The sequence below is a fragment of the Stegostoma tigrinum genome, chromosome 9 (assembly GCF_030684315.1).
Source record: "Stegostoma tigrinum isolate sSteTig4 chromosome 9, sSteTig4.hap1, whole genome shotgun sequence".
Taxonomy (NCBI): domain Eukaryota; kingdom Metazoa; phylum Chordata; class Chondrichthyes; order Orectolobiformes; family Stegostomatidae; genus Stegostoma; species Stegostoma tigrinum.
This window is the reverse complement of record NC_081362.1, coordinates 78,012,480-78,027,706: the sequence shown is the minus strand read 5'-3', so window position 1 is coordinate 78,027,706 and position 15,227 is coordinate 78,012,480. Positions and strand designations below refer to the sequence as shown.

The window sequence follows — 15,227 nt, the reverse complement described above, 5'->3', positions numbered from 1 at the left end:
TATAACATTATTCACTTTGGATTCCAGCCCTTATGCTTGCAGAAGACCTTGGCTAGACTGAAATCCTATACTGGGGAACCTTTACAGATTAAGGTTACTGGTCTTGTATGAGAAGCAGCTAGTTCAGTCACCACTGATTGTTGGTCACAGATAACAGTCCATTATTTATCAGCAGGGAATTTGAATATTTCCTCAAGTTGAATGGTGTACAACATATAAGGACAGCTCCATACCATCCATTGTCCAGTGGTCTGGCAGGAAGTGCAGTCCAAACTTTGAAGGCATGCTTAAGAAATCAGACTGCAGCTTCACTAGGTACCAAACAGTCTTGGTTCCTATTTGATTATAGGACCACCCCTTTTGCGACTATGGGGATAGCTCCAGTAGAGTTTCTAATGGGGAGAAGACACTGCATGAGGTTAAGTCTGATCTTCCTGGACGTGAGGGGAGGGTGAAACAGCATCAAAATGCCAATGCCGAACGCAAGACTACTCTAAGCAAGAGAGACATTTTATTTCAGGGGATGTAATTTGGTTCCAAAACCATGGAAATAGCCTTGCAAGGGTAAGAGGCATGGTAGACACGAGGTCAGGTCCTGTGACATACCAAGTTCAGGTAGGTGAGCCAGTTCTGAACAAGCACGTGGACCAAATGAAAGCTGCAAACTTGCAAACAGGGCAGGAACATACTTGGCCCATCAGAACAGCAAGAAAGTCTGTCGGAAGCCATGGGTTCACCTCCTCCATCTGTGTTAAAGAAACCTCGCTGCCTGAGCTGGACATGGTGGATGTCGCAGCCACGATGCCTTTCCTGCCTGAAGAAGAGAACGAATTTCTTCTGAGACGCTCTGGGTGGAAGAGGCGGGTTACAGCCTGGTACGTACCACCCATATCAGGGGCTGAGCCAGAGGAACCGGACCAGGTACAAAAATGGCCCAGGAGAGGCTACAAGCAAAAAAAAACAGGCCTACATCCCTAGACTTAGAAGGGAACGAATGTAGTGAGTGGAGCAAGGTCCGCCAGGTGAACCACATAGAATATGAGTTCCCTGATTGGGGCTATTAATCTGGTTCAATCAGGGAGCCCTGGCTGACAGATATAAACAGGAGTGTCAGGGGTTCTGTTCACTCTTGAGAGCTGGCTCTGAGGAAGCCGGACCAGCTTCAAGTATTGTACATGTGTAAATAAAGTATGATTTGTCGATGGGAGACCAGCCTCTGTGGAGTTAGTTGAGAGTCTTTTGGTAGATATTAGTAAAATGAATTGACCAGTTGTGTATGGATGCGTTAAACAAGCTGGCATGGATTTGCTTACTAAAGCATGTTATTCTAACTCCTTCACCATGGATAATCATTGCCAGTATCCCAAGGAGCTTTCATTTCGCCTGGATAGCTCTATGTATTCCTTTGCTCAGTGACTCTTGGCCATAGGAGTGAGTTTTTCTACCCTCACTGTCCTTTTTGCAACTGTCAGCTACAGCTTAAGTGAAAATTTACTTCAGGAGGAGCTGCCTCTGAGGCTTTCCTTAATTAAATGAGCTAATTCCTGTTTTCTGTTCAGGTCTAATTATTGATGCTTTTGGTGAACTAAGAGATCAGCAAGAGCAAGTTAAAGAAGATATGGAGGTAAGGGATTTAACAATATCGGAATAACACACTTGAGGAAAATGAAAAACACACTTTTCCTGAAAAAGACAACTGGGACTGTGTCAACACACAGTCCTTGCAATCTTCACTAACATTACAGTGAAATTCAGGGTCTGAATCTCAGAACGTCAGGTTGACCTATTTTCTAAGGTAACGCAAGTCTCATTCCCCACTGCACAGTGATGTGCTTTAAATTTTGCATCCATTAAAATCATCAGGCCTTACAAGTACACTTCAAGCTATTTGCCTTTCACAACAAATATTTGTAGTTGCCTACTAGCTAACCATAGGTAAACAGAGGAAGATTAATTTTCCTGGTGGCAAATCAGTAACATTGAACAAACTGATTTTAGGATTTGTACAGGGAGCTCAAGGAGGGGGAAGGTGAGAAGGTTATTTTTCATGCAAGGTACAATCTGAACACGAACTGCTTGAACAAAGGATACATTGAAAGACCAGAGAGTTGACATGAAAGCAATGGTCCATGAGCTGTCTGTCTCTCTGTGTTGGAAACTTATATGATTGCATGGCCCTGAAAATGTGGGGATTCTGCTTGAATTGAGAGCAATAGCAATAATCTTCTTTTCTAATTTCGAAGGGGTTATTGTCACATGAGTGATAAGAGGAGGCGATGGCCTAGAGTTATTATCGCTGGACTGTTAATCCAGAGACTCTGACAACATTCTGGAGACCCAGGTTTGAATCCCGCCACAGCAGATGGTGGGATTTGAATTCAATAAATATCTGGAATTAAGGATCTAACGATGACTGTGAATCCATTGTCAATTATCAGAAAACCCCATCTGGTTCACTAATATCCTTTAGGGAAGGAAACTGCCATCCTTACCTGGTCTGGCCTACATGTGACTCCAGACCCACAGCAATGTGGTTGACTCTTAACTGCCCTCTGGGCAGTCAGGCATGGGCAATAAATGCTGCCCGGCCAGTGATGCCCTCATCTTGTGAATGAATTTTAAAAATGTAGATTTGCATCTTTCCATTGACAGTAAAATTGGTGTTGTCAATCAAGATTGGCAAAACTGTTAAACATTCATCTCTATTGATTCTTAAATCAAGTGCACGATCTATAACGCTGGGCAAGGAGCTGAAAATGTAACTTCTGGGGTTGTGTTTTATTTTAGGTTATGCTATTTCTATTATAATTAAAAGATTAGTCAAGCACATTTAAAACATAATGTAAATAGCCCCCCCTTTTGAGGGATGCCATGCTGAAAATGTATCCTGCAAAATAAGAAAAAAATCTTCCATGGGAATTACATTCATCAAGCCCACTTTCGTGGATAAATAATGTAAGATTAAGTTAATTTCAGATATGCAAATATCTCAAATTCCCAATCATAGTTTCCCACAGCTGAGAAAGGGAAGTATGACCATTCAGATACTTTGCAACGATTGAGCTGAAAGATAGACAAATCACACAGACCCATCTCCTGGATCTCAAGCCTACCCCTCAACCGATTATGGTCATCAGACAATAGTGTGATGAAGTGCCAATCTTCTTTTATTTTAAAATCTTGTTCCTTTCAGACCAAGTGCTTCATCTGTGGGATTGGCAATGACTACTTCGACACAGTCCCTCACGGCTTTGAGACTCACACGCTACAGGAGCATAATTTGGCAAATTACCTGTGAGTACTTACATTTTCTGCTACTCAATCACACCAGAGCAGCATGCATGGATTTTTTAATCAGCTACATGGCCACCAGAAGAGAAAAGAAAATAAACAGCTCTCGTCAGTGATGTTATTTTTTAATATATAAAACAGGACTGAAACCTGCCAAGGAAAACAATTCTGTCTAATGTTGAGCTTCACAGCACATCCTTTTATGGATAGAAGCCATTTGCATTGCTGAGCTTCAGGAATTGCTGTCGAACCTACAGATGGAGGCAGTAAAATTTGAAAAGAAGTTTGTGTAGCTGTCAACTTGCAAATGAATGTTTGAGCTGAGATATGATTTAAAGTATTAAATAAACACATAAGGCTATTAGACAAGTGATCTAGTTCAGCTCATTCAATTGCCATTTTTGGCGTGCAAGTATGAGGCTTCTTGGTGCATGAAGCTTCTAGGTAACTTATAATCCAAAGATAGATTGTGTAAAGTGTTAGAGTGGTGATTTTCGTAGTGCTAGCACTACTCCATGATTTGACATCAACACTTGAAACATTGAGTGGACTGTAAGTGATTAGGCTTGGGGTCAGGTCTGATATTATCATTTTAAAAATCCTGACAATCACTCACCTCCTGTCCATCCACTTCTGACTTTTACAACAGCAGAATAAGAGACTGGGAAGCATACCTAATTCCAGGATGCAGGTTTACATTTGAAGATATTACTGAGGTTGGCTACCTGTGAAATAACCCGCTTTGTGGATTTTACAGTGGGCAGTGTGGTTTCTCAAGTCTTGTGAAACTCAACAGTTGCGAGGGCAGGGCTCAGGGAGAAGGTGAGCTTTTTTAAAGCACTGCTTGCAGGCTAAGAGGAGTAGGAGTGCTTCATCCCACGTCACTCCTCATTCTGTTGAAGGGTCACCATGAAACTGAAATGTAAACCCTATTTCTCTCTACAGTTGCTGCCTGACCTGTTGAGTATTTCCAATATTTTCTGTAATTATTTCAGATCTCCAGTATCTTCAATATTGTGCACTTGTATTCCTGAAATGCCACAGCCCAAGCATTGAATCATAGAATCCCTACAGTGTGGAAACAGGCTCTTCAGCCCAACAAGTCCACACTGACCCACAGAGCATACCATCCAGACCCATTCCCCTACAAACACACCTAATCTACACATCCCTGAACACTAAGGGCAATTTAGCATGGCCAATTCACCTATCCTGCACATCTTGGGACTGTGGGAGGAAACTGGTGCACCTGGAGGAAACCCAGGCTGACATGAGGAGAATGTGCAAACTCCACACAGACAGCCACCCGAGGGTGGAATTGAACCCAGGTTCCTGATACTATGAGGCAGCAGTGCTAACCACCAAGCGACCGTGCTACCCCTCGGTGCAAGAACCTCTTGATATTTCATTGCGACATCATAATATTCAGATGAATAGCAAGAGGCCATAATAAAGGAATTTCCAAGGCTGAATCAATATTATTGAAATGATTAATCATTTTTGATTTGGAGCAAGCTCTCTGATTTCGGAGTCATAAATAAACTGAGTGACAAAGCCATTTAACAAGGATTTCACTCATCTTCATGAGTGACATTTTCCCCAAGAAAAAAAATAAGTTAAAACAACAGAACTTAAAATCAGTCAGATTTTCTCTGTCTCAAAAATTCCTCGATTCGAATTCTTCTTCTGTCTATAAGGCATCTTATATTGCATTTGACAGTAATATTTCCGTGTTCTGGATACGGTAATGCACATAGAGGAAGAGAGAGCGGTTCTGATTATAGTTCCTGAAAAGACTGAGCAATTTAAATACAAGAGGTACAACAGAATACTGAACAGAAATAGAAATGGCAATGAGAGAAAATATGTGAAAACTATGAGGCAAAGAACAAGGAGAAGACAAACAGAAAGATGGAGAGAAGAATAAAGGCAAGGCCGGGAGAATAGGAGACAACAGGGAGAATGTTGGACGAAAAGGAACACACCTCTTTTTCCCTTTTGCCCTTGCACTATAAGGTGAACTAATTCTTCAGCAAAGAATGGAAAGGCAAAAGACTCCTTTCAAAATCATTTAAAGCTGTAAGAGCTTGATCGATTTAAAACCAGTTATATAGTTATTTCAACAAGCCAGGCTTTTTCTCACTTAGAGTCAGATTCCTCAAATGAATTCAATATCAGTTGGGAATCTCATTAGTATTTAAATAGAAAACAGGATTTATACAAGTTAGGTAATAGATCATAGAACAGCACAGCACAGTACAGGCCCTTCGACCCATGATGTTGTGCCAAACTTTTACCCTAATCCGAAGGTCTAATCCAACCACCACCCTGACCTTGTATTATCATCCATATGCCTATCTAATAGCCGCTTAAATGCCCCTAATGAGGCCGACTCCAGTACCCTCTTGGGCAATGCATTCCATACCCTCACTACTCTCTGAGTAAAGAATCTACCTCTGACATGTCCCCTATATCTACCTTCATTCATTTTCAAACTATGTCTCCACGTAAAAGCTGCCTCCACCCGAGGAAAATGTCTGTGGCAGCCTACTCTATCTATACCTCTGATCATTTTATACACCTCTGTCAAGTCACCTCTCATCGTTCGTTGCTCTAAAGAGTGAAGCCCTAGCTCTCTCAAACTTTCCTTGTAAGACCTTCCCTCCATTCCAAGCAACATCCTGGTAAATCTCCTCTGCACCTTTTCCGATGCTTCTGCATCTTTCCTCTATTGAGGTGACCACAACTGGATACAATACTCCAGAAGTGGTAAACCAGGGTTTTGTATAGCTGGAGCATAACTTCATGGCTCTTGAACTCGATCCCTCTATTAATGAAAACTAACACACCATACAGCTTCTTAACAACTCTATTCACCTGGGTGGCAGCTTTCAGGGAACTGTGGACATGAACCCCAAGATCCCTCTGCTCCTCCACACTGCCAAGAATCTTGCCCTTAACCCTGTATTCTGCTTTCAAGTTTGTCCTTCCAAGCTGAATCACCTTATACTTTTCAGGGTTAAACTCCATCTGCCACTTCTCAGCCCAGCTTTGCATCCTATCAATGTCCGTTTGTAACCTAGAATAGCCCTCAGCACTGTCCACAATGCAACCCACCTTCTTATCGTCCACGAACTTACTAATCCGCCCTTCCACTCCTTCATCCAAATCATTTACAGCAATCACAAATAGAAGAGGACCCAGAACAGATTCTTGTGGTACACCACTGGTAACTGAGCACCATGTTGAATATTTTCCATCTTTATTTACCACCCTTTGTCTTCTAAGCGTCAGCCAATTCTGAATCCAATCTGCCACATTTTCCCCTGTCCCATGCCTCCTTACCTTCTGCATGAGCCTACCATGAGGAACCTTATCAAACGCCTTACTTAAATCCATATATACCACATCCACTGCTCTACCTTCACCCACATGTTTGGTCACCCCTTCAAAGAATTCAGTAAGTTTTGTGAGGCATGATCTACCCCCCTCACAAATCCATGCTGACTGTCATGAATCAAATTGCCTTTCCAAGTGATAATGCAGGATTTTCCAGCTTAATGTGATAAAAATATTTAAACTAGCTTTGCTGCTAATCCTGCTAGCATTTCTTTCACCTCTGTGATCCTTCCAACCATCTCATCTGAACCCATCCCGAATGCCTATACCCTGTATCCCCTTGTTACTCCCTTCCACTATTTTCTGCCACTCCTGACCTTTCATCCCCATTCCTTTGCACCCAGTGACTTCCTCTCATGTTGCATTGTTCAAGAATTCTCACACTAAGTGCCTCCAACTTTCCCAGGGTTTCTGCTGCCCCAGAATCCCTTTCTCAGACATGCCAGATCCCAACATCACATTCCAGGACCGCTGCCACCATGTTAAACCCTATCCATTGCTCCACATCCTAAAGTGCCTACATCACTCTTGGTAGACAGTGGTACTCTCTTGCCGTTTCAGCCCAAAATCAACACCAGCCTCAAGCATTGTTTCTGGCAAGCAGAGCTCTTGAGGGAAATGGTGGCATGGTGTAATGTCACTACACCAGTAATCTGTAACCCTAGGCTGGGGACATGCATTCAAATACCAGAACGGCAGAAGGTGACATTTAAATGCAATAAAAATCTGCAATACAAAGGTAACCTAATGATGACTATGGAGGCCACAGAAAGCTGACAGAACATTGTCAAGAAGGAGTTAGATATGGTTCTTAGGGTAAATAGCTACAGCATGATTCTGTTGAATAGCAAAACAGGGCCAAGTGGCTCCTGTGTTTCTATGAACCAACATCTAATTCACTAATGCACTAAACTGTCCTGTAGACATTTGGGATGGCATCGCTATGCCCAGTCCCATAAAAAAATCTCGGGAACCTGAGAACCATAGATTTATAACATTATTATAAAAACCACATAAAACACAAAACGTACCTATGTTTTCAATTCTGAGTGAAGCCTGGATAATGAAATCCTAATTTACCACCATCATTAGAGCTATAGTAACACAGTGGAATAGTCTTGGCCAGCAGTGGTAACTAGTTAAGCAGCATTTTTAATAAGTACTGCAAGATTCCATGGAGACAATGAACAGAGTATGAGCAGCACTTTACAACATTATTTGAGATGGTTTAAACCTGCTTTGAAGTAGAAGTTTGAGACGTACATCCATTTACAGCATAGCAAGAAAACTACAACCAGTTTAGTTTACTCATTTGCTTCAAATTATGTTCTTTGCTGTGTCTGGTGAAAACAGGCAAGTGGTTTTTTGAATTATTTTAACACCACTTAACTTTAACACCATCACTTAATAAGTCCATTAGATGCAGGCATAGAAGTAGGCCATTCAGCCAATCAAGTCTGCTCCATCCTTCAATAAGATCGTGGCTGATTTGATAATCCTCAAGTCCACTTCCCTGCCTTTTCTCCCTAACTCTTGATTCTCTTACTGGTTAAACATCAGCCTTCCTCAATCTCAAAGGTAGTTAATGACCAGCCTCTACAGCTATCTACAGTAAAGAATTTTACCCTTGGAGAGAAGGAATTTCTTCTCATCTCTGTCTGTAAATGTATGACCTCTTAAACTGAGCTTATGCCCCCTTGTCCTAGACTGTCCCACAATGGGATGCAACCTTTCCATATCCACCCTTTCAAGCTCCCTAAGAATTTTGAATGTTTCAGTCTGGTTACTCCTCAATCCTCAGAAGTAACCATGCTGAAACGTTCACAATTTTCTAGACAGTGTATTAATTTGGGAGATGGGGATTTTAGCTTACCTATCTTGGCTAACAAATGGAATTGGTTGCATGGCAGTATTACATTGAGGCAGTCTGAATCTGTAGTGCATACTGTGTTACTGTAGCTGGCCACAACCAACAGTAGAAAATCAGGCATTGTTTCATTTTATTGATCTGGATCAGGTGGAATTCATGCAGGTTGAGTTGCTAGTGTCATTGAACATGTAGCATGAAGTGTCTTATATAATTCCGTGTAGTGTGTGATTCAACTGCCTATTAAATGCTCACTTTTCCCCCCTAGATATTCTTCAGCACAGCTAGGGATTCAATAATGTGTTTTACTTGGTGATTTGTTGTGCACTTTCTCTTTTCTGCCTTGGTCCATCTCGAAGGGCCCTGTATCGTTCCCCTTTCTCATAAGGTGACTTGTGACCATCCTGCTCCTGACTGTCTATTGTTAGGCTGTACATAAAAGTACATCAATTGAGCTTAACCTGTTCCCTTTGAAAAAGCAGTGTGAGATTTGGTAACTAAAGGGCTGTGTTCAGCGTATCGCTAATGTTAGGAATCATGGATATTGGTTGAAATGTATCCTAGCAATTTGTGCTGTCGCATGCAATGATCCCAATACACTGGTCCCACATGGCTATACTAAAGAACACATTTCTCATTAGGACTTAAAGAGTAAATTGTGATAATCAAAACTATCAATGTTTTGTTTTTAGATGAAGGATTTTTTAAAATTTTTTTTAAGAAAAGGAAACATGAGGCTGAATCTTCAGAGGAGTGGCAGAGACAGCAGACTGTCACTTCACTCCTTTACCCTACTCCACTCCCTTCACTTCTGGTTTGAACATTCCACTCAGGCATCTCAAGAAATTTCTTCAGAAAGTCTTCCTGCACAGCACAGGCCAAGTCATATAGAGGTTTATTAAATCACGGAGGGCATAGATAGGGTGAATAGACAAGGGTTATTTCCTAGAGTGGGGGGGGGAGGGAGTCTAAAACTAGAGAGTGTAGGTTTAAGATGAGAGGGGAAAGATTTAAAAAGGACCTGAGGGGTAACTTTTTCACACAAAGGGTGGTGCCTGTATGGAATGAGCTGCCAGAAGAAGTGATAGAAGTGGGTACAGTTATAACATTTAAAGGGCATCTGGATTGGGATATGAATAGGAACGGGTTCGAGGAATATGGAGCTAAATACTGACAAATGGGACTACATCAAGTTGGGATATCTGGCCACTGTGGCCAAGTTGGACCGAAGGGTCTGTTTCCATGTTATATGAGTCTGTGACTCTCTGTCCCATTTTACAGCAGTGGCTGTTGTATTCTGGGCTTAAGGTGAGTAAAGTAACTAGGTGAAGGAATAGAGTGGTATCTGGATGGTTAAGGGGTTAGGCCTCCTGGTCGGTGAGTGAGTGGGTCGGGTACCAAGTGGGGAGAGTGTAGAATCCCAGAATGGTGAACGAGGGCATAACCTGAGAGGTTGGGTGCAGACAGCAGGTTAAGTGGATGAAAGGGTGGAGGGGTCAAGTGTTGGGGGCTGCAGTCGGTAGTTGGATTGGAGTGTTTGTGGGAATAGTCAGGAGTTGGAGAAGGTAAGATCAAGTTTTTTTTAATTGGAGGGGAGTGTAATGTGAGTGCTTTTCAGCTGTCAGAGTGAGTTGGCAGGCCAGGTTTCCAGGAGACGGAGTTTCGTGTGAGTGGTTGGGACTCAGTAGTATGGTCAACCAGGAGTTAGAACATGTTTAAATTCCACTAATTTTTCCTGAGATACAGATGGCAGGTGAATGGGTGAGAGGGTAAGATTAGTCAAGAGTCAGCATACTGGATAGTAATGGTGAGGTGATCAGTGTGAGTAATGGGTATTGGGGTGGTGTCGTGGGGGTGTCAGGAGTATAGTTATCTGGATCAGCTTTCTAATCCCTCTATCTTCTGATGGGTAACTAGTAAGGCATGTTGGAATTCTCTGGAAGTCCCTGACTCAAATTCAGAGCTGGGAACTTTTTCAAAGGGTTCCAAACACTAATTATCCACCATATATTTTCACCAAAGTCGATCACACACTTGCGGCACAGTTACAGCATTGACAGCGCGTTGGGCCTTCTGAGAGGTTTGACCAGTTTCTGGTACGTCCGGACATGTAAGGGTTAGTAATTTGAGGGGAAAATATCTAGTCACTTGTTGCAAACCGCCAAATCCTTGATTCAAGCAGACCGTCATTACGCAAAGGTGAGTCGTGGAGAAAATCATTATCTGAACCTACAAAATAGAAATTGTAGTCGATTTTAGGAGGATTTCAATGACAGCATATTGAATGCTATCATGACCAGTGCGTAGGTTTTCAATGGCATAAGGATGTGTTCCATTGAATGACATGGAATTTGCACAGGAATCAGTTTTAGATCAGCACTTACAATGTCTCTTTAGATGTTACCAACATATGTCTTTATTCCTACAGGTTTTTCTTGATGTATCTAATTAACAAAGATGAAACAGAACACACCGGCCAGGTAAGGCTCCTTCACTTTCTAATCGGTGAGTGAAGAGGATTGGACTAATGCTACAACACTTCAGGATGTTTATGAGCTGTTCGCATTAATTAGGAGGAAAGGTTCTGCGCTCAAGACATACACAGATGGCCATTGTTTTCACATACAGTCTAGCTTTTCTGTTACAGTTCATCTTTTCCTTCACAGCTACCAAAGATTGTCAAGTCCTTGCTGGATTTCACATTGCACATCAGCAAGTGGCCAGTTATGAAACTTCATGATTCTCAGTCAAGATTAGAATGAGGCCAACCAACAAGAAAGCAGAGATTTAGGCCAGCATTTTACCAATTCCCCAAGCAATTGCATTCCAGGAAGCCATGCCAGATTCCCTCCCCAGTTTGCCTTTAAGATCATAACATATCTGAGAAGAAGTAATTGATTCAGCCCATCAAGTCTGCTCTGCCATTCAATCATGGTTGATTTGTTCTCGAGCCCATTCCCCTACCTTCTCCCTGTAAATTTGATCCTATTGCAAACTGAGAAGTGTTTCAGTGATGAGATTTGAAGGGTAGAATCTGCCTGTTCTACGGAGCTGGGAAGCAGATTGATGTGATGAAAGGTCTGATTAGAGGTCATTTTTTGGCAGTGCTGTTGGCATGACAAGCCACCCCAACCAGTGGCACTGTGAGGCTCACAGCTAAACAAAGGGGCAGCCTTCTTTCAGATGACTGGGAGAAAAGCTGTACTCAATGGCGCAGCAGTCGGGTTGGGGTTTCCCTTCGAGCCCTCAGCCCTGTGATATTTAAAGAAAAATGTTTCTACTTCTCTTGTCCTGCTCTCGATGGGACTGGTGCGGCTTCAGTGCTGCAGGTTCTCTGATCAGACCAGTAACCTCAGGAGCCTGCCAGCCATCACTAATTGGTCGTGGGTCTGCAGGGGACTATGTGGGAAGCTGCCTGTGTTAAAATTGCCAAACCCATCCTACTGCCATCAAGTCAGACTTTGTGACCTGCTTTTTTACCGCCACAACAGGGTCCCGACACCTGCAGTAAAATTTAGGCCATTCTCTTCATTGCTTGGCTGGGTCAGGGGAGAAACATCTATGAATTACTCATCCTTTTGTGCATTAAAAGACTGATACACAGAGAAGCCAGTATTTACAGCATCTACTCTCATACATTGAGCAATTCTCCATTTGTCTACTCCATGGCCCTGTTGTACTTTGTGTGACTTGAAATTTCTTTCTAATTTTCTGAGTAAGCACTTTTCTTTTTGACAAAAAGTCATCCATTGCTGGTTAGGCCAATGTTTATTGCTCAGCAGGCAGTTGAGAGTCAAGTGAATCTGGAGTCATATATAGGTGAGGTCAGGACAGCAGTTCCCTTTCATAAGGGATATTAACCTTAAAAATCCATCGGGTTCACAAATTAATCACTATTAGGGTAGCCCTCTATTCCACATTTTTATTGAATTCAAATTTCACCATCTGCTACAGTTGGAATTAAAACCCATGTTCCCCCCACCCCCACACCACGACACTGACCAGGGGTTCTTGATTAATAGGCATGGTGTCATTATCATTGTACCTCCACCTCTGCAGGAGACTTGACATATTGCTCGCAGTCCATTGAGCGTCATAGAGCCATAGAGATGAACAGGATAGAAACAGATCCTTCGGCCCAACTTGATATCCTAAATTAATCTAGCCCTATTTGCCAGTATTTCCCTGTAAACCTTTCCTATTCATGTACCCATCCAGGTGCCTTTTAAATGTACCAGCCTACACCACTTCCTCTGGCAGCTCATTCCCTACATACACCACCCTCTGTGTGAAAAGGTTGCTCCTCAGGTTCCGTTTAAAGTTTTCCTTTCTCACCTTAAAACTATGCCATCTAGTTTTGGACTCCCCCACCCTTGACACCTTGGCTATTCGCCCTATCCTTGCCCTCATGATTTTATAAACCTCTATAAAATCACCCCTCAGGCCCAACAGTCCAGGGAATACAGCCCCAGCATATTCAGCCTCTCCTTCAAACCCGCCAATCACAGCAACGTCCTTGTAAATCTTTTCTGAACCCTTGCAAAGTCTCTGCCATGCACTGGCCCATATAACACAATATTGTTTATCTGACAGGAATCCTACGTGTGGAAAATGTATCAGGAACGTTGCTGGGAATTCTTCCCTGCCGGAGATTGCTTCCGTAAGCAGTATGAGGACCAGCTCAACTGAGCAGGGACTAAGCTAATCCATAGACTTTGAACCACTACAGCTTTCTTCTTCGAATGCTTTCAAACCCTTATATGTATATAACCTGATCAGTGTGCACTTGAAACACCGAAGCTATTAGCCCACTGAGTCTGCTCTGTCAGTGCATCTGCTTTCAAATTGATGTAGAGAAAAAAATTGATTTCAAACTGTGTGCAGAGATGTTTTAAGACATTTCCTTCATTTTGTGAGCACATACATGAAAGATGATAAATTGCTCTCATCCTATACATTTATGTATTTCTTCATCGGCAACGGTATATACTTTTTGATGTGCAGAGCAATCTGCTTATGGACACTGGGCTGTGATGAGGAAATAGTGCCTTACTATATGTGGGTTGAGCTATGCAAGGAGTTGTGTGCATGACCGTGTCACACTGTAAATCAAACTTTTGATGTACATGCTTCTGTCTGACTGCTGCGTGTCTCAGGAGGAGTGTAGGACATTCACATGAAGCTAAGATGTTAGTTTCTGGTTATTTAGCTCTTCCTTATTTTGGTAATGCTCTTATGCAATACAGCAATGATCTGAATCTTTGCTCTAGAAGATTCTTTCAGAAGAAAATAAAGATATTTCATTGCATGTTTATTATGCAAGCAAAACAGAAAATTAAAAAGGCAAGCTGATCAATGTAACAACTATTTTTTAGTTTTAAAGTTATTAATAAATCTGTAGTTACCAAGTGTTGTGTACTTGATTGTAGATTCAGAACCAGTTTCATCAGCCAAGAATGCAGTGTTTGAACTTGGTTGTTGCCTCGCATTTTTTCTGCCACTTGTATTAAATATGGTGATTGAGGAATAACTGCCCACCCATTTCTGACTGAAGCTGAAGCAATATCCATTCAGGGATTTCATCGAACACCATTGTAAAGTAACTGAGTGTAGAATACTTCATTTGAGTTGTTTTAAATTGTAATGCAAATCTTTCGAAATAAAACATTCAGAATAAAAGGACGTATTTTTCATTTTTGTTTAAAGTAACGTTTTTGCAAACCAAAGTAACAGATCATGCACAAATGTCGCCAAACCTAGTACATCTGAATTCACACCTGACATATTTTGAATTTTTAATTCCAGATTTTGGGGTGCTTGTTTCAAACCATGATTAAACGAATGTTTTGATTTGTGTTTTATCTGTGAAATATTGCAGCCGAGCTGTGTGAAAGAGCATTTTCTGAAATCACAAGATGCAACCACCTATAAGCATTTTTGTTCCAAACGATTGCCCTGCACTGATGACCGAATTCTGAGACTTTGGCGTTTTGTGGCATAGTAGCAGTACCCTACCTCGAGGCCAGAAGTTTGAAGTTCACATCCCAGAAGTTCATCATGATATTGTTTGACCAGAGTGATTCAAAATATCTATAGCAAGTTTTCAGCCATGCAGACATTCTTCAAAAGAAGCTGCCATCTTGCCTGTGTCTACGCCAAGCCCTTTGGCTCAAGTTAATTGAAAGGTCTTTTCTATTCACCTTTGATTGCAGAACTTCAACTCAGAAATATCATTCTTAACAGAAATAACATGTATAAAATAATAATGTAATGCCTGATGCCATTTAATGGGATCAAGAGTAGAGTTGCATTCCTGCTTGGGGACAGATTGTCTGCACCAATTAATTCCAGCAAAGTTTAAATCAATGCTGTGTTTTCCTAGGACATCTGATTAAAAGCATGAGAGTTATAACTAGCAATAGATTATAATGAGAGCAGTGAATTATTGCATTATGTTTTGTGTTAACTTCATGGTTGTATGTTTTAATGGCTTGTAACAATTTTATAGTCCTCAGAAAACTTTAATCGTAAAGAGAATTAATTTACTTTGAACCTTGTTATTTGCTTTACCTCCTTTACCATTACTATCTGAGTCCACGAGCTGCCAGATCATTAGCGTGATTCGAGAGGTTCTTCGGAGTTGGATTATATGTGACCCACTATGGCTCTG

At 41.7% G+C, this 15,227-nt stretch overlaps 1 protein-coding gene across 1 annotated transcript in view; it reads left to right on the top strand.

The window, feature by feature from the left end:
• The window catches only part of ryr2a (ryanodine receptor 2a (cardiac)), a 684,685-nt gene extending 670,449 nt beyond the window's left edge, over positions 1 to 14,236 (top strand). The window contains exons 100-103 of the mRNA XM_048535805.2: positions 1,560 to 1,624; positions 3,194 to 3,294; positions 10,986 to 11,037; positions 13,151 to 14,236. Of these exons, the coding sequence (XP_048391762.2) occupies positions 1,560 to 1,624; positions 3,194 to 3,294; positions 10,986 to 11,037; positions 13,151 to 13,246 (314 nt within the window). The 3' untranslated portion in view covers positions 13,247 to 14,236. The remainder of the gene's footprint in view (positions 1 to 1,559; positions 1,625 to 3,193; positions 3,295 to 10,985; positions 11,038 to 13,150) is intronic.
• Positions 14,237 to 15,227: the final 991 nt, after the last annotated feature.